Source organism: Erpetoichthys calabaricus, chromosome 12 (genome assembly GCF_900747795.2).
Source record: "Erpetoichthys calabaricus chromosome 12, fErpCal1.3, whole genome shotgun sequence".
Taxonomy (NCBI): Eukaryota; Metazoa; Chordata; class Cladistia; order Polypteriformes; family Polypteridae; genus Erpetoichthys; species Erpetoichthys calabaricus.
The window spans coordinates 114,677,741-114,702,757 of NC_041405.2; the positions used below are offsets into that span (position 1 = coordinate 114,677,741).

General features: G+C 36.8%; 2 protein-coding genes across 3 annotated transcripts in view; both read left to right on the plus strand.

Moving 5' to 3' along the window:
• The window catches only part of gcna (germ cell nuclear acidic peptidase), an 816,449-nt gene that overhangs the window by 710,357 nt on the left and 81,075 nt on the right, over positions 1–25,017 (plus strand). The window lies entirely within an intron of this gene.
• Positions 7,964–25,017, plus strand: part of ogt.1 (O-linked N-acetylglucosamine (GlcNAc) transferase, tandem duplicate 1) — a 51,167-nt gene continuing 34,113 nt past the window's right edge. Inside the window, exons 1-3 of one of the 2 annotated variants that reach the window (XM_028816032.2) lie at positions 7,964–8,404; positions 23,537–23,717; positions 24,025–24,268. In XM_028816032.2, the coding sequence (XP_028671865.1) occupies positions 8,368–8,404; positions 23,537–23,717; positions 24,025–24,268 (462 nt within the window). In that variant the 5' untranslated portion in view covers positions 7,964–8,367. The remainder of the gene's footprint in view (positions 8,405–23,536; positions 23,718–24,024; positions 24,269–25,017) is intronic. The other variant, XM_028816033.2, reaches the window with a different exon arrangement.

A 25,017-nucleotide genomic window follows, 5' to 3' on the forward strand; every position in this document is an offset into this window, starting at 1 on the left:
TACAAATGTTTTCCTGAATAGAACAATGAAACAGATAACAAAGCATTAAACAGAATAAAGAACAATAAACCAGAGTAAAATACAAAATTCAATACTAAAAGAAAAACCTAACAAATAACCTAATTTGTGATATAACAGACACACAAATTATCCTGAGCACCTGGACAGAGAGGTAAACTCAAAGAAAGGCCAGAATGTTAAGTTAAGTTAAATGCCTTCCTAAATAGATGAGTTTTAAGTTGTTTTTTAAAAGAATGAATGGAGTCAGCTGATCTAATTAATTTCGGGAGGTCATTCCAAAGTCTGGATGCTATGGAGCTGAAGGCCCTGTCACCCATAGAGTGCAGGTTAGTGTGAGGCACAACAAGATTACCAGAATCAGAGGACCTTAGTGGGCGAACAGGTGCATAGTGATTTAGAAGGTCACTGATGTAGTCCGGTGCAAGGCCATTTAAAGCTTTGTAGGTTATTAATAGAATTTTATATTCAATCCTGTAAGACACAGGGAGCCAATGGATGGGTGTGATATGCTCACTGTTGCTGGTTTGAGTAAGGACTCTTGTAGCAGAGTTTTGAATCAACTGGAGCTGTGATTATGCAGTTAAATGAGCACCTCAATAAACATGCTATTCTTGATAAATTTCAGTCAGGTTTTAGAACAAATCACAGCACAGAAACTGCACTCGTTAAAGTAGTAAATGACTTGCGGGTAAATGCAGACAGAGGCCATTTATCTGTTCTCATCCTCTTAGATTTGAGTGCCGCATTTGACACTATTGATCATAATATTCTTAAGAATTGCCTTAGTCAATGGGTGGGCCTCTCTGGCAGTGTCTTAAACTGGTTTGAATCCTACCTGGCAGGGAGAAAATTCTTTGTTAGTTGTGGTAATTATAACTCAAAGACACATGATATTCTATATGGTGTTCCACAAGGCTCTATCCTGGGTCCGCTGCTCTTCTCAATCTACATGCTTCCATTAGGTCAGATTATCTCGGGACATAACGTGAGCTACCACAGCTATGCTGATGACACACAGCTGTATTTATCAATAGCACCTGATGACCCCAAATCTCTTGATTCGCTAACACAATGTCTAACCTGTATCTCAGAATGGATGAATAGTAACTTTCTCAAATTAAATAAAGAAAAAACCGAAATCTTAGTGATTGGCAATAATGGATACAATGAGGCTATTAGAAATAAACTGGATGCATTAGGATTAAAAGTCAAATCGGAGGTAAAAAGCTTAGGGGTAACCGTTGATTGTAATCTGAATTTTAAATCGCATATTAATAAAATCACTAGGACAGCATTTTTTCACCTAAGGAACATAGCAAAAGTTAGACCTCTTATATCATCGAAAGATGCAGAGAAATTAGTTCATGCGTTTGTCTTTAGTCGGCTAGATTACTGTAATGCACTCCTCTCAGGACTACCCAAAAAAGACATCAATCGTTTGCAGTTAGTGCAGAATGCAGCTGCTAGAATCCTTACCAGGAAAAGAAAATCCGAACACATTTCTCCAGTTTTGATGTCACTACACTGGTTACCTGTGTCATTCAGAATTGACTTTAAAATTCTGCTTATGGTTTATAAAGCTTTAAATAATCTCGCCCCGTCTTATATATCGGAATGTCTGACACCTTATATTCCAAATCGCAACCTCAGATCCTCAACTGAGTGTCTCCTTAGAATTCCAAGAGCAAAACTTAAAAGAAGTGGTGAGGCGGCCTTCTGCTGTTATGCACCTAAAATCTGGAATAGCCTGCCAGTAGGAATTCGCCAGGCTAATACAGTGGAGCACTTTAAAAAACTACTGAAAACACATTACTTTAACATGGCCTTCTCATAACTTCACTGTAATTTAATCCTGACACTCTGTATATCCAATTCATTATAATAACTATTCATTCAAAATTTGTACTAACCCCTACTCTCTCTTCTGTTTCCTTTTCCGGTGTCCTATTGGTGGTGGCTTGTGCCACCACCATCTACCCAAAGCACCATGATGTTCCAACAATGATGGATGGATTAAAAGCCAGAAGTCTGTATAAACCATCAGCATAAAGTGACTCCGTGAGAACCCTAACTACAAAGAGGACTATTTCATTTATGTTAGGTAGAATGCCCAAAGGGGACTGGGCGGTCTCGTGGCCTGGAACCCCTACAGATTTTATTTTTTTCTCCAGCCTTCTGGAGTTTTTTTTTGTTTTTTCTGTCCACCCTGGCCATCGGACCTTACTCCTTTTTATGTTAACTAAGGTTGTCTTATTTTAATTTCTTATTTGTCTTTTATTCTTCTTTTCTTCATTATGTAAAGCACTTTGAGCTACTTTTTGTATGAAAATGTGCTATATAAATAAATGTTGTTGTTGTTGTTGTGATATAAGATTAGAAGGGGCACCTGCCAGCAGCGAGTTACAATAATCGATGCAGGATGTGATAAAAGCATGGACAAGTTTCTCAGCATTAAAAAAGGAGAGGAATGAGCGAACACAGGATATGTTACGGAGATGAAAGTAAGAAAATTTCTTAATGTGGTTTATGTGGGCGGAATAAGAAAGGGAGGAATCAAAAATGACACCAAGATTCCTTGCATCAGAAGAAGTTCTGATGAGATCACTGTCAAGAGTGACTGGAAAGGAACTAATTTTCTTAAGTAGCGCTTTAGTGCCAATTTGCAGGAGTTCAGTTTTGTTGCAATTTAATTTTAAAGACTTCTGCTCCATCCAGGTTTTAATTTCACTGAGGAAAGTTGTGAGCTGAGAAAACTCTGATGAAGTTGCACTTTTGACATTGAAATAGAGTTGAGTGTCATCTGCATAAAAATGATAACCCAGTCCATAGCTACAAATAATATGGCCAAGGGGAAGCATATAAATACAGAAGAGAAGAGGGCTAAGGACAGAGCCCTGTGGAACTCCTTGTGTGACTGGCGCTGAACTGGATCTGCTGTTGGCAAGACTAACAAACTCTTGCCTATCAGTCAGATAGGACTTGAACCTCTGGAGGGCAGTGCCAGAGATACCCAGCATATTCTCCATTTTGGGCAGTAGAATGTCATGTCTGACACTGTCAAATTTTGCACTGAGGTCTAACAGAATTAATATGCTGGTTTGTCCAGAGTCTGCTCCCATAAGCAAATCATTGGTTACCCGAAGAAGAGCAGTTTCACAGCTGTGCTGTGCCCTGAAACCAGACTGAAATGGTTCCAAGTCTGTTAACACTGGCAGGGATTGGTTGTCTGCCGGTGCTACAACTGCAAGTTTGCAGGCTCACTGCATAACGCGTCTCTCACCTGGTGGGTGATGTGGGGAACATTTAAAACTGGCCACTGACCTGACTTTGTGTTCATATATACTTTGTGTTTGTGTATATATAGTAGAATACTGGGGCAAACAGCTGCCCTAAACCAGGACACAGACAGGTGCAGAGACACAAGTCCAAGGCAACACACGTTTATTTCTCATGAGGCAGCACTTTTGCCTTGCTCCCTAACTCAATAGAGATAAGCACAAGTACTAATGTTCAGTCCCTTCATTCTTCTTCTTCTTCTTCTTCCTTCTCTCTTTATGTGCCACCTCCACTCCTCTCCTAGCAAACTTTGTCCATTTTCTCCTGACTCTGGCTCTTCGAATGGAGTGAGGCGAGCCCTTTTATAGGGCAACAAGTGCTCCAGGTGCCCCCAGATCTTCTTCCGGCAGCACTTCTGGGTGTGGTGGAAGTGCTTCAACCCAGAGCTCAGAAACTGCCCAGGTGCCCCTTCTAAGCTCCAAACCTGTGGCCCCGCCGTGAGCCAGGGGGGTTGCCCTCTTGTGTACTGGGGAGGTACTGCCTTAAATATGCCCTCTCCCCTGGTCCTTCCATCACAGGGGCATCCTGGCCAAGCACTATATATATATATATATATATATATATATATATATATATATATATATATATATATATATATATCTTGTCACACACATGCGCATGGGAGGCAGCTAAAGGGCTTGAGTGACGGCAATTCTGAGACATGCCAGGAGGTGGCAGAGTGCACTGACTCTTTTTCTCTCTTGCCTGCAGACCATTCCCGGGAGATTCCACCTGGCTCTCGTGACATCATTTCCGGGACCGAGCCAATGGAAGGAGACCTTACTGGCTCCGGCCCCTCTGACGTCACGTCCGGGCTCGAACCAATGGAGAACGAACACAACCCTGATCCTTATGACCTCACTTCCTGTCTTCCCCTTTAAAACCCTGCCCTTTTTCCTAATTCCTCAGTCTTGTCTTGGACTCAATTGTATGCAAATCAGTGCTGTTTATTTCATAAAAACGACTTTGTAGCCAGGATACCAGACTATATGGGTGGCTGCCCCAAACCTTTATCTGAGTATGTCTCATTTGTGTGACAATATATATATATATATATATATATATATATATATATATATATATATATATATATATATATATATATATATATATATATATATGTATGGGGCATACAGAACAGATATGAATGGATCTCTTACCCTGCCGTGATGCCATAATGGAAGGATGGACTAAGCGCAAGCAATACCCGACTAGAACTCTTTACGATTCCCATCCTGAGTGTGATGCCCAAATGGTACAGGAATCCGTAAAAGAGGACATCAGGGAGCAGTTCATCCAACACTATAATAGGTGATAGTGTCTCTCATATAGAGTCTTAATTTGGACACCTGTAAGGTTTCATGGGAGTTAGAATCAGAGGTGCTGCCTGTAGGGGTCCCTGGTGGATGATACAGGATGCTACAGGGGATTTTTTATAACCCGGAAGTACTTCCAACCGGCCATGTCACATGATTGGAAATGCTCCCAGATCTAACATAAAAGGAGCCCGCTGCAACATGAGGACGAATCACAGTTGGGAGGCAGTGGGCTACACTCATGAAGAAGGGATAACTTAAAAGGGTGTACTGTATACTGGCTGTAATTTTAATTGTGTTGAGCTGTATGGATTAAAAATCCTTGGAGGAATGCCCTGTCTGGGGTTTGGGGAGTCAGTGCTGCCTCCTACTGTAAATATTTTTTCTTTCACACAATTGATATTGGCAATTAAACGCTGCTTAAACGTAAATATACATGCTCTTATATGTTTTAATAATTTTAAATCATTAATTGGACTACTTTTTGCTGTTAAAATATATATTTACTATATTTATATAGGTGTGTTTTTTTTTTTCCGCGTTTTAACTAGACATTTGTAATTCATGAGGTGTAATTATAAAATATGGATTACTATTTTCATTATGTAGTACTTGCTTCTTACCAAAACAAATAATAAACACAGTTCATTTTTTTAAATAAAGCCTATTGTTTACTAAGCAGTAATTACAAATTTGCCTTTATCTTTTCTTTTTCCAATTAAAAGTGTAAGCTGCTGCATTTGAAATAAGCTCACTATCCAAACTCAAGCAAACAAAGGACAAAATAAAAAGGTCTGAATTCATTAAACTAACTTTTCTTCATGTTAGTCTAGTTGCACAGGACAACTTCTCTGGTTACTTTTTCAGCTTATTGCTCCACTTTCTTTAACGTAAAGGTTAATATAAAAATCATCTCTCTTTCACTGATAAATTAAGCTTCCATGACATGAGCAGGCTCAACTACCGTAATACCTTGTGTAAAGAATCACTGCAACTAAATTACTGTGAAGCTTAGAAAACAGGGGCTGAAAATATTGTTTTTTGTGATTGGCATGTTACCAATCAAGTTTGTTTTTTTTTTAGTGAAAATCAGATGATTTTGATTGGTGGCTGATTGATCAAAGCATCCCTAGTACCTACTTATCCATGCAACAATATAATAAGGGAATCATGTGGCAGCAATGTATACAATTATGCATATAAAGGGCAAGTGCTTCCATTTTTGTTTACATCAAACACAAAATGGGGAAAAAAAATTTAATCTCAATGGTTTTGACTTTGGAATGATTGTTGGAGCCAGAAGGACTGATTTGAGTATTTCTGTAACTGCACATTTGCCATTTTCACACACACGTGTCTACAGTTCACTCAGAAAAAAGCGAAAAACAAGAAACATCCAGTGAACAGCAGTTCTGCAAACATAATCACCTTGTTGATGACAGAAGTCAGAAGAGAATGGCCAGATTGGTGTGAGCTGACAGAAAGGATATGCCAACTCAGGCAACCACTCTGTAAAACTGTGCTGAGTAGAAAACCATCTCAGAATGCACAACACTATCAAAATGTAAGGCTGATGGGCTACAAAAGCAGAAGACCACGTTGGGTTAGACTTCTGTCAAACAAGATCAGGAAGCTGAGTTTGAAATGGCTGCAGGCTCACCATAACTAGACAGCTGAAGACAGACAAAATGTAGCCAGAATCAACAAATCTCATATTTCTGTTGAAGCACAGTAGGGTCAGAATTTTGCACCAACAGTATGAATCCGTGCACCCAGCATTTCTTGTGTCAACATCGCAGGATGTTGGTGGTGTAATGGTGTGGGAAAAGTTTTCTTGGTACACTTTGGGCTTGCTAATATCAATCAGTCATTGCTTGAATGTCACAGCCTATTTGAGTATTGTTGCTGATCAAGTGTATCCCTAAATGGTCACAATTTATCAATCTTCTAATGGCTACTTCCAAAAGTTACCTCAAACTGGTTTCATGAACATGACAATGAGTTCAGTGTTCTTTGGGATGTGTGGTAAAACAGAGATTTGAAGCATGAATGTGCAGCTAACAAATCTACAGAAATTTCAAGATGCAATTGTTTCAACATGGTCTAGAAGTAATGTTTCCAACATCTCGTGGAATCCATGGCACAAAGAACTACAGTAAGTCTGTACTGAGAACAAAAGGAGGCCCTACCCAGCATTAATATAATGTTTCTAATTCTCTGCACAGTGAGTATATATTTGCTAGTTTCTACGACAGCTTTGGGGTTATAATTTCTAATATTTCAACACATGCATGGGATGTTACTGCATAATTAAAAGTCAATTGTGATAAGTCATACTATATTGTTAAAATACCATCTAATTTCGCTCAACAACTGAAGAATCCAATTCTGCCTACTGAAATACAATGGGAAAGAATTGGACAATTTAACTTGAAACATAAAAAAAAAATTCTCCATATGAAGACAAAAACACAGTTTTTTTGGAAGGCATTTATAAATCTCATTCTCATTTAGCCCCATAATAAGCTGCAGATAATTACTACCATACATTTACCAGTAATATTTTGTAATATCACTGCATGTTAAATTGGCCAGACGGCAGTCTCGCTATTGCAACACACCCGATTTAAAACTGCGTCATCATAACACTGAGAAATGTGACACTTAACTACTTCCAGACAGGTATTTGGCCCAAGGAGCAATTTAACAGATTAAATTATTATTTTAAATACATTGACACAATTAAACATACGTATTAATGTATATACGGATGAAGAGTAACATAAGCTGTACAATACGCCATAAGTGGCCACAAACTACTTCAAAACCATTAACCTCCAGCTCTCTCCTTTCCGGTTATGTAAATTACACTTTTTCCAATAATGTTAAAAACCTCTTTAAAAAATCACCCGACATGGCACTACTAAACACCGAACCAAAATACAGGAAACGTCATTGTTTCTTCTGCATATCACGTGATTGCCACGACATCATCCATCGAGTTTTTTTTTTTGCACATGCGCTAATCGACATTTATTACCGCAATGCCACCGCGCAATAATACATCAGAATCGTCAAGTTGTGCGCCTCATGATTATACGGCCGTATCAAGGTTTCGCGTGTCTTTCAGTTTTATACAGTCGTATTTGCAGCCTGTAGAATATAACTCGTTATTATTATAAAACTGCTAAATTCATTAGGCCTGTGTGTGCTTAATAGTTCATCCGGGATCTAGCAAGTTAGCTGGTTACGTCAACCGGCAAAGGCTTTGGACTATTTGTAAGTATTGAAGTAGTTCCGGCTTCAGCCGCCATTTCGGGAGAACTTGGGTTTACAGTCGAGACGGCGTCAAGAGCTGAAGAAAATGTGTTAGTTTTGTTAATATTGAAGTTTAAAAAGTGACGAAATATAATGCGTTTTATTTTTAGAGGGACAAATAGATGATAATTGTTTATTGAAATTGAAAATAGATAACAATCGGACTTGTTCCATCCATCCTTTACATCGCCTTTAGACTGGAAGGGGAGGGCGGTGAAATCTAAAACGACACCCAACGAGAAGGAAGGAGACCGAAGAAACACTGCGTTTTTTTGTGATCGAGTGGGTCTGAAGCAAAACTATTCGACAAAAAAATCTTCCTCACTTTGTTTTTTGGCACCTTTTTGCCACACGTAAAAGATTTAAGCTTGACAGGATGGCGTCCTCTGTGGGCAACGTTGCCGATAGCACAGGTAAATTTGTTCAGTTCGATTGTGTTTTTAAGTATTTGTGGCCTAGTAGGTGTGTTTACTTGTACATAATGTAATTTTGCTTTAAAATCCTCCAATATTTATAGGCACTTAACGAAACTTTTTCACTGCATATATTCTTTTCTTTTGTTGATTACCAGTTATGAGCACGAAGTCGGAAAAATGCTTTAGTTTCGAATGTCTGAGGCCTCACTATACCATTTATTTAACATTACAGGAGTTTAAAGTGAACATCCAGAAGGACTTTACTTTTCCTATCACAAGTAATGTTTAAGCGATCATTACGTGGTCACGGGGCATGTGCATCGTCTTGTTTTTATTTATTCATACGATGAATTAATTGCCATCTGCTATCTGACGTCAAATGTATACTTTTTACACAACACTGAAATTTCGGTTTACTTGGACACCGACCTACGAAATGAGATACAAATGTTTTTTTTTATTTAATGTGAGTAAGAAGTAGCAAGGAAACGCAGTTTTACATGCTGCTGTTTTGAACATAAGCGATCTCGTGCCGCCTTTTCTGCCCTTCAATTACTGCTAGTGTGCTTTTCAAAATCCTTTGAAATAGAAGCCATGGATACAAGGTTTTGACCTTTTGATTTGACGATCATGATTATCAACTATTGAACGTATTTCCACACGTAAACATGGCAATCCAACTAGATTCTTACTCGGCCTTCTCATCAACGTTTAAAAAGAATTTTAATCGATTACTCTCTTGGGTGTAATCTGCAGAGTAAATGAAGTTTGAAAATAAAAAATCCGTGTCTTGGATATTCTAGAACCTTGCTGCTCCTGATTGTGGCATCCTGTTCATATGAGGATGTTATTTTGACACGAAGCCATATTTTTATTGTTCTTGCGTGTGTAATGCCCATAAAAACGTCATTCTGTATAAATAAACGAGTATGCTCTTTCATTGTTTGTTCATACACAGGTCTTAAATGGTATATTTTCTTTAGGATGCTAGTTTAATGGAAAACTCTAGATGTATTTTTGCAGGCAGTGTGCAGTATTCAGAGGAACGCATTTTGAAGCAGTTTAACTGCTTGCTTTGATATTCTTTAGTTACTAACTGTTGAGGTTTGCTTTTCAAAAAAGTTTAAATATCGATTGTACATTTCACAAATATTGCAATTCTGTTTGCCCATGCCAGTCAGTTTTGATATTGGGCAGTACATGCTGTACTTCCTGAATGGCCACAACTACTGTTTTGCAAGTCTTGAATTTGAACAATGGTCAGTAACTGACTGAGCAACAGTCTATCCATGGCTGTGTGATGAGAGGGGCATTTTATGTGTCATATTTCATAAGGTTTACATTGAAGTCTTACGAATTCTTGTTTTAACATTAAAGTATACACATTTGTACTGGACTCCCATTTACCTTAAGGCAGTGGCCACAGAGGCTGTATTTAGTGTTGCAGGATTGGGTTCTGCCAGTGCATTCTAGAATTCCCAGCACTTTGTTGGTAGGTTCATGTGTTTTTTTTGTTTTTGACCTCCAACTAAAGTGTTGATAAATTTAACTAGAAAGAAATACCAAACTTTCTGATTATTTTAATTGAAAATATGAAATTCATAGTTTCTTGTTTGATCTTTGTAAAGCGTTTCTGGGTATGCAGCAGTGTAGTAAAACTTTTTGGATGTAGGGAGATTTGTTCATTGTTAACTTTGTAGAAAAGTGATAACCTGGTCAATTGTCAACATCAGTGAGTGACCAAGGTGTAAACGATGTGGCATTAACAAAGAACAGGAAGCATGTCTGACTTGGAACCAGCTATGTAGAAGCATTTTAGTTTTAACTTTTTTTTTTTTTTTCTTCTGTTTCTCTCACTCATTTATTGGTCACAAGTTCTGTCTTCACTTAAAAGACTTGATCCTATTTATATGAGTATGCACTTCCTATTCATACATTACTCTAATTTTCCAGAATTGATTGTTTCACAACATTAAAGCAAAAAAAAAAAACACACAAATATATTTCATAATGTGAGCTTATAACTGTATACATAACGTGGTTTTATGCAAGATGAGAAGCTTGGGATTTTTACATGAATGTTTTAGTATTGATTGCTGTTGTCCAGTGTTGGTCCTCATAGATGCCAGTTCTATCAGAAACATTAATCAGCCATCACTACTGATCAGTTTGGGCAAGTGATATTAAAAAAAAAAAAAAGCCATTTTGGGCGTAGTATTTCTTTAAGATTGTGAAAGTGTATTTGGGAGAAATTGTTCTGTAAACATATGTTTTTGTATTTTATTGTCATTGTTTGGGAATGCCTTACAGCATCAGGACCTTTTCAGCTTACCATCTTTAAGGGTCTCATCAGTTCTGTTCTATATACAAGGATTTCCCCCTTTGTGTATTAGGGACCACTGAAGCACAGCCATTTATAAAGCAGTGATGGGAATTATTTATAAACTGAAGAGTATATCCAGTTCACTTGCACATTATTCAGATATTTTTCATTTGTGCTTAATTGTGTTTGACACATTTCAGTTCTACTAATGATTAAAATGTAGTGTTTGCTGCTTTGTTTTCGGCAATGAAGTGTTCGGCTTTAACAGTCTCACGAACCAAATTAGTAATTACATGCTACCATTGTCCTGTCATTAGAGAGATTTGCTTCGTGCCTCAGTGCAGTGTGTGTGTGGCCAGTGTGGAAGTTTTGAAATACTAAATTCTATTTTCCAATAAACACAGAGAGCATTCAGTGTTTTTCATCACCCTAGTAAACTAGCCATAGGCAGAGATAACCAAATGATTTTGAAAGTTTTATCAATTTTTACTTGCCACAAATGTAGCCAGCACTGCTTTTGTGCTGTTTACTCCCACATCCCATAGACATGCGGGGTATATTATCTTATTACTGTAATATGCCATCTACTCTCCATGATCCTGAGATAGATAAGAATGGATGGATGACTGGAGGGACGACAGTAGCTCTGTCCATGTCCATTATATTCAGAAGTTGAATGCAGTGGCTCCATTGGTTTAATGAGGCAACATAATCTTATTTCTAGTTTTCTTATTGAAATGCCTGACACTGCATCAAAGGTGGGTAGTAACGAGTTACATTTACTCTGTTACATTTACTTGAGTAACTTTTTAAAAAAATTTTTACTTCTAAGAGTAGTTTTTCTGCACCATACTTTTGACTTTTACATGAGCACATTTGCAAAGAAGAAATGCTACTCTTACTCCGCTACATTGGGCAACACTCGACTCGTTACTTTTTTCCATTTGAACATTAGATATGCTGCATTTTTGCCAGAGAGAAGTCGCCAGTGGATCTACTGAATGACTGTTTCACCAATCAGACGTAGCAACAAAAATCACATGACTACGTTTCACCAATCAGACGTAGCAACAATAATCACATGACTCCGTTTCACCAATCAGATGTAGCCATGCAGTCACATGACCACACAAACTTCCTGCGTCTGCAGCCTGTGAGAGACTTTTAGTCATGCGGGGCTCCTGTTCACTGCTAAACGATCAAGGCTTCACTGCAAGAACCTTGAGAGCCAACTGCTGCTGAAGCTTAACAATCACTTCACTGAGTAAATAACAAGCACGTTTTAACCAAACATGCACAGACAGTTGAGGTAAAGTGAGACTTCTTGTACGCGCACAAGCTGCCTTGTTCTAGACTTTTCTTTTCTTTGATTCCCCCTTTTTTTTTGTGTCGACCTGTATATATACACTCCCGTCTCCATGGGCCTTAATCACACGCCGCAGAAAGCCAATGAAGCAATTGAGAACGATGGCACCCCCACATGCAGTTGTGACTCGCTCCTACTACCTCAATAACTCCCTGCGGTCATGCAGTGTGACACGGTTTTATGGATTTGAAACTGGCCTTTTTTTTTTTTTTTTTTTTGAAGCTGTGGACCCGCTACACCACAAAGTGATGTATTATACTGTCAGTGTACAGGTTATCTTGTCACTGTAAGTAGTTTGCACTGTTCAAACATACATGTTACCTACTGTAGGTATTGGCTTCAAAAGCTTTGTTGTGAAAAACTGAGATTTGGAACTTTATTTGTGCATCTTTATTTTGTAAAGATGTTTTTGTACTCATTTTTTATTATTTGGAAATAGCAGAATTTGCACATTATTTTATATTTTTGTCTGTCTTATTAGAACATTTCTAAAAAATAAATAATTTATTATGTTTAAACAGTTACTCAGTACTTGTAGTCTTTTCACCAAATACTTTTTTTATTCTTACTTGAGTAATGGTTTGGATGACTACTTTTTACTTCTACTTGAGTAATATTACTTTGAAGTAACGCTACTATTACTTGAGTACAATTTTTGGCTACTCTACCCACCTCTGCACTGCATATTAAAACAGTTGCCTCAAAGAGCTGATTGGCCACATAATTGCGTTCTGAAAGCATGCACAAATGTGTATTTATATTTCTGAATAAATTAAATTTGTAATTAAAGTGGCATATATATACACACACACACACTTGCTTACCTCATTAAGAACTCAAGGGTAAATATTCCTGGAGATATGTTTTATTTCAGCCTACTTAATCTAAGCAGTACTTCTCCCTCAATTTCTATATCACTTAGTACCTCCTTAATAGTGTCTTTCACTACTGGGAGGTTATCTACTTCCTGACTTGTGAAGACCTCAGAAAAATGTGAGTTTAGATCATCCTTTGTTTCACTGTATTTTTTTAATACACCTTTGTTTTTTTTAACTCCCCTTCCACTATAAATTAAACCCTGTGTGATTTTTTAATTAATGGCGTATTGCTTAATTTTCAGTTTTGAGTAATTTGTTCATCAGAGTGTCTTTATATAATACTAGCTACTTTACCTGTTGAAGACAGATAATAGAATACTTTTTAAAAAATTTTGATACATCTTGCCTTCTCTGTGCTCTCAGCATCCATCCTGCATGTGTGTTCGGTATTCTCAAGGGTCTCAACCTGCCTTGGCTGGTGCTTCCTCTCTCAATTGCTTTGCAGACTCTTGTCATTTCAAGGTGCATCTCTGTTCTTAACTTTGTTTCTGTCTTCGATGGTGATGTGAGTCATTATTCACTTTATCATCTTTGAAGTGCTCATTTTCAAAACCTTTTTTTGTAAAAATAAAAATTCAATGGTCATAACCAGGAATTGAACCTTGCACTCTTTCTCAGATCTGCACTTGGCTGGCACCTCCTGTCAGTTTGAGTAAACAGAATGAAACTAACCAATCAGACCAAAGCCTAACTGACCAGTTAGATTGCTCGACCTGACACACGCACATAGTGTTTTATTATACAATAGATTCGGTTTTGTTTGATGATGTGACATTTATTGTAATTCACTAATTAAGCAAATATCTTCTTATTGCACAGTAAGGCATTCATCAGTTTTGCTTTTCTTTTTTATAAGTACTCTCTGTTACCAAGCATAATTTTGGATTTTTTTTTTCCTCCTCAACCAGGGGTGTCCAGCTCTTATTCTTGAAGGGCTGCACTAGCTGCTGGTTTTCATCCTAACTATATTCTGAAATAGTAGCTGGTTTTTGCTGCTGGTGAACTTCTTTCCCATCATTTTAATTTACTTGTTATTTAAGACTTAGACCCCTCGTTTGCCTTTTCCTTAATTAGAAGCCAAACAATAATGAACTTCTAAACAAGATAACACATGACCAGCTAATCTGTGTTCACAATATAATAATACATTTTATTTATATAGCGCCTTTCCCATGCTCAAGGCACTTACAGAATATAAGAAAGAATGGCAGGATATACAGTATATAGCATTGTACAAACCAGATAAATAAAGAAGATTATGACAGTGAATTCAGAGAAAAAAACAGACAATGTGACTTATGTCATAAGGAGTTGTTGATGGTGGTAATCAGTTGTAAAAGGTGACAGAAACTGACGTTATGTTTTAGTTGGATTCTCTTTGCTAGAAGGAAAGTTAGCTTCATTGGTTTGACTGAGATATCCTGCAGTTAAGCGAGGTGCAAACCACTGCAAAATGGCATTGACATCAGGCAAAAGATCGAAGCAAATTAGTAAAGCAAAATACTCTGTGGTTGACGTTTTGCATATTATCACTAAATTGGACTCTGACTTGTCGGACACCGATTTTGGCACCTATGGCAACGTTTGCCTGGAAGAACCTTCCCTTACAATGACAAGAGGTACAAACCAGATTGTTATGCCTTGCAATCGTTGCTGCCGCCCCCGAAGACAGACTTACACCCAGCCTGCCACACATTCCTGGTGAATTGGCTGTCACAGCATGCCGCAACAGATGTTTTATGTTGATTTCTGTGTGAAACCATTGCTTTGTGTGCTTTTCAGAAAACTGTGTTTTGGAAAAAATGTTCAGCCCTAAAGGAGTTAAGAAACTCGATGGGATTTGGGGCCAATTTAACATCTCATTTCTGTTTATCTGCCCTGCAAGAAAAAAAGTAAGCAATTCGGAAGCCCACATCTGAAAAAAACAAGGCGATTAAATTGAAGGAAAAAGAAACCAAGTAACAGCTGTAATTGGTTACTGATTAACACTGAAAAAAACAAGGCGATTAAATTGAAGGAAAAAGAAATCAAGTAACAGCTGTAATTGGTTACTGATTAACACTAGAATTCCTGAAGCTTACGATTTTTTTCGTTGTCCCTAACCTCCTTAAATTTTCCTGACAATCGCCAAGAAACTCTTAGCTCCTTATCACTACACTATTAGCCTGCTTTTGTGTTGCAAATGTGTAGATTAGCCTGCTACACCCCCCTCCCCCCATTCAGTCAGATGGTGGCATTGCCCTGCTGTAGTTCTCACAGTTCAAGTCTGTGTTGAAGTGTTTATCTGGCAATGCATTTGTAAGTATAGGCAATGTAGAGAAAAGCCAAGCAAAATGACACCTTTTATTGGCTAACTAGAAAGATTACAATTTGCAAGCTTTCGAGGCAACTCAGGCCCCTTCTTCAGGCAAGATGTAAAAGGTGTCATTTTGCTTGGCTTTTCTCTACATTCATAATGGCTAACACGGTACAGCACCCTAGTACTATAAGTATAGGCAATGAAATATTGTGATTGGAAATACATACATTTCATGTGTGTGTTGTGTTTACAGTGATCTGTGTAAATATAGAATGACAGAGGAAATGCGAGGCAGGAAATGTGAGGCAAGAAATGCTGAACATAGCTAAAATAGAAAATGCTTTCATGTTATAGTAATAACTACATAATTTTGACAAAGTGTAGGATGTGTCAAGACTAAAGCCCAAATGTCTAAGAAACACTTTCATAAAAGGTATAACAAAACAAGTATGCTTTTACTCAAGAATAAAACCAAAGAAAAGGAATTGCTCGATTGACATGTTGCTGAAGCCCAACTATCAGTCAGTACAAAATAAAAGATTTTTGCATATGTATGTGTTTGCACGTTTCATTTTCAAGCAGTTGTCACAGTGGTAACGCTGCTCCATCATGGATCTGTGCAAATGGCGCAGTGGATAAGCTACTGTTTAGCAATTGAGGGGTAATAGGTTTGAGTCCCGCGTAGTCGCTGCATTTAGCGCTTTGAACAGTGAGCTGCTATTATTGTTATTATTTATTATTATTATTACATAATAAAAACGTGATGCAAGTTTGTAACATCCTGTGTACATTTATGGTACTTGTAAAAGATGTTACTTTTCCTCGCACACAGATTCATATTGACATGTCATTTGAACATTTTTTTTTATTCAGTTTTATTGTTGGATGATTTTTATTTATTTATTTATTAATTTTATTGTAATCATTCCATACAATATAGATTAATTCATAACAAAAAATAATTAAAGACAAATCAAACCCCACCCTTGAGAAGGAGAGCTTAGCTATAGGAGAATTGCTTAGTGCTTTTTAATAGGGCAAAAATAAACAAAAGAAAGGAAGAAATATATTTCCGGAAAAAAAAAAAAATGGAGAAGGGAAATAAAGCGGTAATAATTATTTCTCTTATTCTAAAATATTATTGATTAGATCCTGCCAGGTTTTGAAAAAATTCTGTACAGATCCTGTAACTGAGAATATGACTTTTTCCAATTTTAAATAATATAAAACATCGGTTTCCCACTGACTTATCAGAGGAGAGTTAGGATTCTTCCAATTTAACAGAATAAGTCTGCGTGCCACAAGTGTAGTGAATGCAATCACTGTTTGCTTGTCCTTCTCCACTTCAAGTCCGTCTGGAAGAACACCGAACAGAGCTATTAATGGGTTAGGAGGGATTGTGATCCCAAGGCTGTCTGAAGGGCACTTAAAAATTTTGGTCCAAAATGATGTTAGTTTGGTGCAGGCCCAAAACATGTGACCCAATGAGGCAGGAGCTTGGTTGCAGTGTTCGCAGGTTGGATCTTGCCCTGGAAACATTTTGGACAGTTTTAAGCGAAACAGATGAGCTCGATATATAATTTTTAGTTGAATAATTCTATGCTTTGCACACATGGAGCTCGAGTGAATTCTCTGCATTGCTACCTTCCACTCTTTTTCTGATATTGATTAAGAGATCTTTTTCCCAATGTCCTCTTGGGTCTTTGAAAGGTAGGGACTCTAATAAGATTTTATATAATGTGGAAATAGTGTTTAATTCCTCGAAATTGAGCAGTATTTGTTCTGGCATGGTGGACGGTACAAGGTGGGGAAAATCGGGCAGTTTCTGTTTAACAATAGTTTCTAATTTGAAGATAGTGAAAGAAATGTGTAGCTGGGAGGTTGAATTTGGAACGTAATTGTTCAAAAGATGCAAAAATGTTGTCTATATAAAGATCTGAGCATTTTAATCCCAAATCTTACCCAGGTATTAAAAACTGGATATGTTTGCGAGGGTTGAAAGAGGTGGTTCTCTTGGAGAGGTGCCATGGATAAAAGATTTTCCATCTTAAAATGCTTTCTAAGTTGGTTCCATATTCTGAGTGAGTCAAGCACAATTGGGTTATTAGTATATTTGCGGTAGCTTGCATTTATTGGAGCGCAGAGCAGGGAGTATAAAGAAGTACTACAGGATTTTACTTCTATCGCGGACCAAGCCTGTGTATGTTCGTTTTTTTCTGTCCAGGTTTTTATGGCTTGTATGTTTGCTGCCCAGTAATAAAACTGAAAATTAGGTAAAGCCATGCCACCTTCTGCCTGAGGTCTTTGTAGGGTCGCTCTTCGGATACGTGGGTGTTTTGAGTTCCAAATGAATGAGGTTATTGTTGAATCTAATTGCTTAAAAAACGATTTATTGATATATTGGAATGTTTTGAAATAAAAAAAGTTTAGGAAGGATATTCATCTTAACGTTAGTTCTTCCTGCTAGAGTGAGATGAAGGGTTGACCATCTATGCAAGTTTTGCTTAATTTTTTCCATACAGATGGCAAAATTTTGTTGATAAAGACCTTTATGTTGTGATATTTACCCGTAGGTATTTAAACTGATCCGCTATAGTAAAAGGTAGGGTGTCCAATCTAATATTACATGCTTGTGAATTCACTGGAAAGAGTATACTTTTATTCAGATTAATTCTGAGACCAGATATCTTTTGAAATTCTGTGAGTGCTGTTAAAATTGCAGGCACAGTGTTTTCTGGGTCTGATATAAAACCATATCATCTGCATATAGAGAAATTTTCTGTTCCAGTCCTTCTCTGATAATCCGCTTTATCTGATAAGAATTTCGACAGTGAACCGACAGTGGTTGGATGATTTTTTTTTTTTTTTTAATAAAACAGAATTTGAATTACTTCATTTTTGCTTCTGACTTGACTTCAGCTGCCTGTGTTTGGGATAAGTGAGCAGGCTGCCTGCTGCTTGTGCAGATTGACACATTTGCAAAACAGAGATGCTGCTGACGAGGTGTGAGGGAATGTAAGGTAGCTCTGCATTACAAATATTTTCGTAGGCTTCAGGGATTCTAGTGTTAACAAAGTGGAGGGAATGAAAACCTGCAATTACTGTGGCCTTCCAGGATCAAATTTACTATCTATCTATCTATCTATCTATCTATCTATCTATCTATCTATCTATCTATCTATCTATCTATCTATCTATCTATCTATCTATCTATCTATCTATCTATCTATCTATCTATCTATCTATCTATCTATCTATCTATCTATCTATCTATCTATCTATCTATCTATCTATCTATCTATCTATCTATCTATCTATCTATCTATCTATCTATCTATCTATCTATCTATCTAAATAATGTATGATATAAACTACTTTAAAACATTGCCCTTCATGCTGACCCAGTTTTGAAGATAGTTAATGAGAAATTCATGATAGATGGTATCATATGCTACCCTTACATTTAGTAGAATTGGGACAGACATTAAGTTCCCAGCCAGTTTTAGGTCTTGTAGGAGTTGCAGCAAAGACATCCTCTTGATTGCAGCTGAAAAATGGCTAGGCTATTTTTGATTAAGGTTTCCTTAAAATGCTTTTGCTATAATTTTACTAAAGCTAGAAGCACAACAGAGTATGTGTGTAATTTCTGGGAATTGGTGTGAGGGTGTAATTAACGAGTTTAACTAATGTCAATTTAAGTCGTCATTCAGTTGAAAAAAGAAGTGTGATTGCACTTGATCTTTTAGAGTCTGAAGTTGTGCTTTTTGAAGAATATATCAACTCACATCTCCATTTACAAATTAGTTATGAAATTTAAATCATTTTGCACAAGTATATTACCAGAAAATCTCTTGTTTTGGTTTAATGGCTATTTGTAGTTGTTGTCATGCAAATATGTTTATGAAAGGAAAGTTGTATTTCTCCCAGTAGTGCTTCTTTGTGGGTGAAGTTTGTAATTAAATAACCTTTAGAAAAATAGACAAGTAACAAACATGTAGTGAAGCATAAATCAGAAATAATAATACCTGTCTGCATATGACAACCATATCCAATTCCCAAATCTAAACATATGCGTTGAGAGTAAGAGAGTGGAAATAATATCACTTGTTCACAGCTAGCCAGCCATCCACTCTCTTTCCAAGTATTGCTGCATCTCACTGCACGTTGATCGTGGCACTGGATGATCCACTGTGAGTTCCAAAAAGTTCGATTTTTAATGGAGAATTTCCAGAGAGTAGAAAGTCAGTTGACTTCTGTTGAGAGCTTAAGGCCAGTTTTATTGGTATTATGCCTAATGAGAAAGGTTTTATGCTGTATAGGTGAACGAGGCAAATACAAATAGGTCCAGGATAGGTAATTGTAAGGTAACAGGAATTTTCAAGAATATATTGGAACAGTACCATATAGTAAAAATAGGGTAGATGACAGCCTAACAACCTAAGTCACTTTGTATTCAAACCCTTAAACCAGAGGAGAGTTTAAGCCAAAAAAAAGTTTATGAATCCTTTGGCCACTACATGAATTTCTTCATGAGTTATTCTTAAGAATGTGAGGTGACTCCTCACACCCCGCTCATGACATGTTCCAACTGTTGACATCAGGCAAAAGATATAGGAGCATCAAAACAAAGGCTAATAGACTGAATAACAGTTTCTACCCTGTTGCTATTAGGGCACTGAATTGCCACCTAATCACCTCCAAAGCAGCCGTGCAATAGATGACATCTTGTGCAGTAGTGTTCATGTGCAATTATGGTCTTATGTTGAATGTTTGTGTTCTACCTTATTTCTTCTTATCCTTTTTTATTTATATTTATTTATATTTTGACACTGCAGGGACTGCACCTAATTTTGTTGTATTTGTTACAATGACAATAAAGATATTTTGATTCTGATTCTGAACTAAGTCACAATAATAAACAAACTGGAAAAATACATTCTCCTGGCTCCAGCTAGCATTTGGAAAAGTCATTTGTCTAATGGGTCATATATTTTTTCAAATCTTGTCTGGGAATGTTTAAGCAAAATATTTAGTATTGATAAGAATTAGTTGTTTCTGTGTTAAATTATTTTAATCTGTTATTGTGGCTTAATTGAAGATTAGTGCTTGTATATATCGAGTGTCTGAGGATTACTCCTATTTGGAATTGCACTGAATGTCTGACTAGGATAAGAATTTGTTGTACCTCAGATTAGAACATGAGAACTACTTATGAAGCGTCCTACACCTACTTCAGCTAGAAGTATGAGTAAATAACAACCTGATTTTACGACATTCCAAGCCACAAAAACGGCACTCATTGACCCGCTTTGTAGTTTCCTTGGAAATCGTGATGATGTTTTGTAGATTTTTGATACTGCAATGATTTCACCACAAAGACAATAATAATAATGCTATTAATAAGCAATAGGAAAAATAGATGAATAAGGAAAACAATTAGGTAGGATATTGCACCAAGCAGCATGTAATTGTTGCCATTTCGCAACAACATCAGAAAGTATACTGTGACAAGCGCCAAGATGGAAACGCTAAGGCTCACAACCTGAATTTGAGTAACACCCACCAACAGGCACATTTATTCAACAGCCATACATCCAGAAGAATCACCTTCCCAGCGTTTCCCATTTCCACCAGAAATGCCTCATAAAGTAACATTTACTGAAACTAGCCATAACTATTCTTTCACTATTTCTAAAGTTCACTCTTCCAGAGTTCAAGATTGTCTTCCATTGTGTCATGCTTCCCTCAGTGATCCACCTTTATTTTCTGCAAGATTGTATTTTTCCAGTGCCTTAAAATTCTCTGCTTGCCTTCTTGGACCTTTCCTGGCTTGTAAAGTACAGCAGGAATGTTTATAAACATTTAACAGACAATATCAATTAATTCATCAGACATTGTTATTAACTGAAGAAATCTACAAATATAAAGAATTCACAACATCTAAGGCCATAAATAAAGGTATGTGTAATAAAGCTGAATGAAATAGGAAAAAGGTATTGAACACACTAAAACAAAGCAACTCACCAAGGCAAGGAACCATTTGAAATCCGTAAGTAGTTAGAAAGTTATTCCACCTCCTATCTTAGCAGTCTGATTTTTGCAAACCATATCAGTGGCTGGAACTGGTTGCAGACATATTTCAAAACTTCTGAATCTTCCACAATGCCCCATTGGGGCCATTATCCACAAGTGGAGGGAATGTAACTCCACCATCAACTGGCCATGCACAGGAGCTCCTCGCAAGATTTGGGAGTCATAAGGATAGTCAGAAAAGTAGCCCAAGAGCCAAGGACCACTTGGAAACAGTACTAGAAAGACTTGAGGGCAGCAGGTACAATTGTTACAGAGAAAACAATGGGCAGTGCACTCCGTTATGGCTTCTATGCATGCTCTTCTCTCAAGACTCCATTACTGAAGAAAAGCATGTTGAACCTTGTTTAAAGTTTGCAGTACAGCATTTGGACAAGCCTATGAAATACTGGGATAATGTAGTCTTATTAGACGAGACCAAAGTTGAACGTTTTGGCTGTCATACTACAAACAATGTTTGGAGGAGAAATGGTACAGCACATCACCCAAATAACACTATACCAACAGTGGAGTTTGATGGTGGAAGCATCATGGTGTGGAGCTGTTTCTCATGTCATGGTACTGGCAGACTTCATGTAATTGAAGGAACAATGAATAAGGGCCATGTACTGAGAGACTCTTGAAATGAATCTGGTGTCATTCACAAGTATGATGAGAATGTGACATAGGTGGACCTTTCAGCAGGACAACAATCCAACCAGTCAGTCACCCAACTTAAATCCAATTGAACATTTGTGGAAGGAACTAAAGATCAGGGTTCACAACAGGGCTCCCCAGAATCTTCCAGATTTAAAGACAGTCATTTTAGAAGAATGTGTCAAAATCATACCTGAGCACTGCAGGCATATGCTTTCTTCATACATTAAGTGTCTTGAAGCGGTCGTTACAAACAAAGGCTTCTCCACTAAATTTTAAATTAGCGTGTTCAATGCTTTTTTCCTTGTGTCCACTTTATTACACATACCTTTATTTGCGGCTTTTAGTGCTATGATTTCTTTAAATTTGTGGATTTCTTGAGTTAATACTAACGTCTGGTGAGAATTTCATGTGAATAGCCTCTTTGGAAATCTATTTACTGAAAAATATGTTGACGTGTTCAATACTTAACTCTATTTACCCCACTGTATTTTTTAAGACAAATAGTGAAAACTACCTTTTTTTTAAATTATGCTTTGTTTTCAGTAAGTACATTAAGAAGCAGTTAAACAGAATGGCAGCTTTTAATTATGGGAAGTATTTTATTTGCTTTTCTGTCCTATAGTAAATAAATATTTTCTGTACATATTTTACAAGTTAAAGTATGCTTTTAAGGGAGTTTTAGTATTTTTGTAGTCCCTGAAAAAAAATAAGCCAGAAACAGAATTTCATTTATTAGTAAAAAATGAACAGCACCTGTGGCATATAGTTTAATTATAAAACTACCCAAGTTAACAGTTTAAAGTAGAACATAAATGCTTCTACATGTCTGGTTATGCAGAACTTTAGTGTAAAGGCTTTCTTTAAAGGGATAAAGAAAAAAAACAAAATCAGTGTTGGCCAGTTCATAACATGAAATTGGTATTGAGTGTCCGACCTTAGCTGTACCTAATTCAGCTTGTTGTGCAGTGGACCAGATATTTTGTTGGCCTGCAGATCAGATCACTATACTTTTTTCATTTGTGTAGGTATTTGAGTAAAGGCAAACTCTCAACATGAGTGCCCTTTTAAGGTTTTAATTTTTTTCAGTTGTCAGAAAATATTTAATCACCAAAGAGCAAAGAGAAAGCCTGATAAATATTACAATATTTTCCTGAGAAGTATGTTAAAGTTTAAATACTGGAAAGTAGTGTTTTGTCATTTTAAGATAGTGTACACATTTTAGTAGCTTTCAAAGATATTTTTTCTATCTACAGTATCTTTTGTTATTCCAAGGCCATATACTTTCATTTACACAAATAAGTATTCAGGAATTTTATGTAGTTGTGTTGCATGTTTCCAGTCATCTGTTTTCTGATTTTTTTTTTTTTTTTTTTTTTTTTAACTCCGTGTTTGTTTTAAATTAATCTCATCTCATTTGTTTATTTTTTTTTGTTTTTTTTTTTTGATTTGCATTCCCCTTTTTCTCACTTATTTTTTTTTACCTCATTCTTTAACATGTTGTTTTCCCCCTTGGATGTGTTGGTGACTTCTCCAGAACCAACGAAACGTATGCTTTCCTTCCAAGGGCTGGCAGAATTGGCACACCGAGAATATCAGTCTGGTGATTTTGAGGCAGCAGAACGTCATTGCATGCAGCTTTGGAGGCAAGAACCGGACAATACCGGTGTCCTCTTGCTGCTGTCTTCCATTCACTTCCAGTGTCGTCGCTTAGACCGGTAAGAAATATTATTTTCTGGTAATTTCTTAATATTCCCCATTTTGCTAGTGGAAATGGAGATAATTTAAATATTTTAAAATTAAGATGCCCTTAATTTAAATTCAAGTTTCATCATTAGCATTACCACCTCTCTGCATGGCTTTTATTAAGTAAATCAGTAAATGGTGCTCACCTAAACAGTATTTTCTGTGTAATGTTTTTATTCTCTCACATAAGGTGCATTTAGTTTTGGCTGCAGTTTACTCAATTGTTCGATCAAATAGGAAAGTGTTTTTTCTTGAATTATATAATTTCATTTGTTTCAGATCTGCACATTTTAGCACTCTGGCTATAAAGCAGAATCCAATGTTAGCTGAAGCATATTCTAACTTGGGAAATGTATACAAGGAGAGGGGTCAGTTGCAAGAAGCCATTGAACATTATCGACATGCTTTACGGCTAAAGCCTGATTTTATCGATGGATACATTAACCTGGCGGCTGCACTGGTGGCAGCAGGTGACATGGAAGGCGCTGTACAAGCTTACGTTTCAGCTCTCCAGTACAATACGGTGAGTATTTTCAATCCGCTGCATTTGTAACTTTTAAAGTGGTTATACAGCAATTCATTCCGTCTTCATTTTATCTCTAGACCTGCTCCCATGCTGTTTAGCTTACATTGAGGTTCTTAAGTAGACAGTAGTAATTTAGTCTTGTTGTCCTGTTTAATATGCATTAGCTTTAAATAATATTAGTTTTTCTTAGTAATCTAGCCTATTGCCAGTAACTTAACAGGTGATTTTTGAAATAGTGTGTTCAGTAGAGGTGTGCATTTAAAATCTTAAGTTCGGTTATCTTGGCAAGTGATGTGCATTTTGTTCACATTTCCTAATTGCTAGTTGATCTCTTCAGAACAATTAATAATTGTTAATCATTTAACAGACACTCTATTTAATAACACATTTTCTCTGAAAAGTCTTTATTTATTCACTACAAGAATTTGTTTTAAATGTTTAACATTTTAACATTACATTGAGTGAAATGTGTCAGACATTTTTTTGTCGCTGATAACCTTTACCGTTAACTACATTGATTGGTTACCTTTACTGTTAACTACATTGATTGGTTACATGTCTTGCCCTATCTCTTGATTTTATGGTATGTTGATATATTACTATCTCAAAAGTGGCATTTTGTCTTTTTAGTATGGTAATACTTAGTGCTATTATGCTGTTCTGAACAAATTTGGTCAAATTTTCATTCAAGATGCTCGCAAACCAACCTATATTTATCTGCTTCCAAAGACAAGCTGATCTGCCAT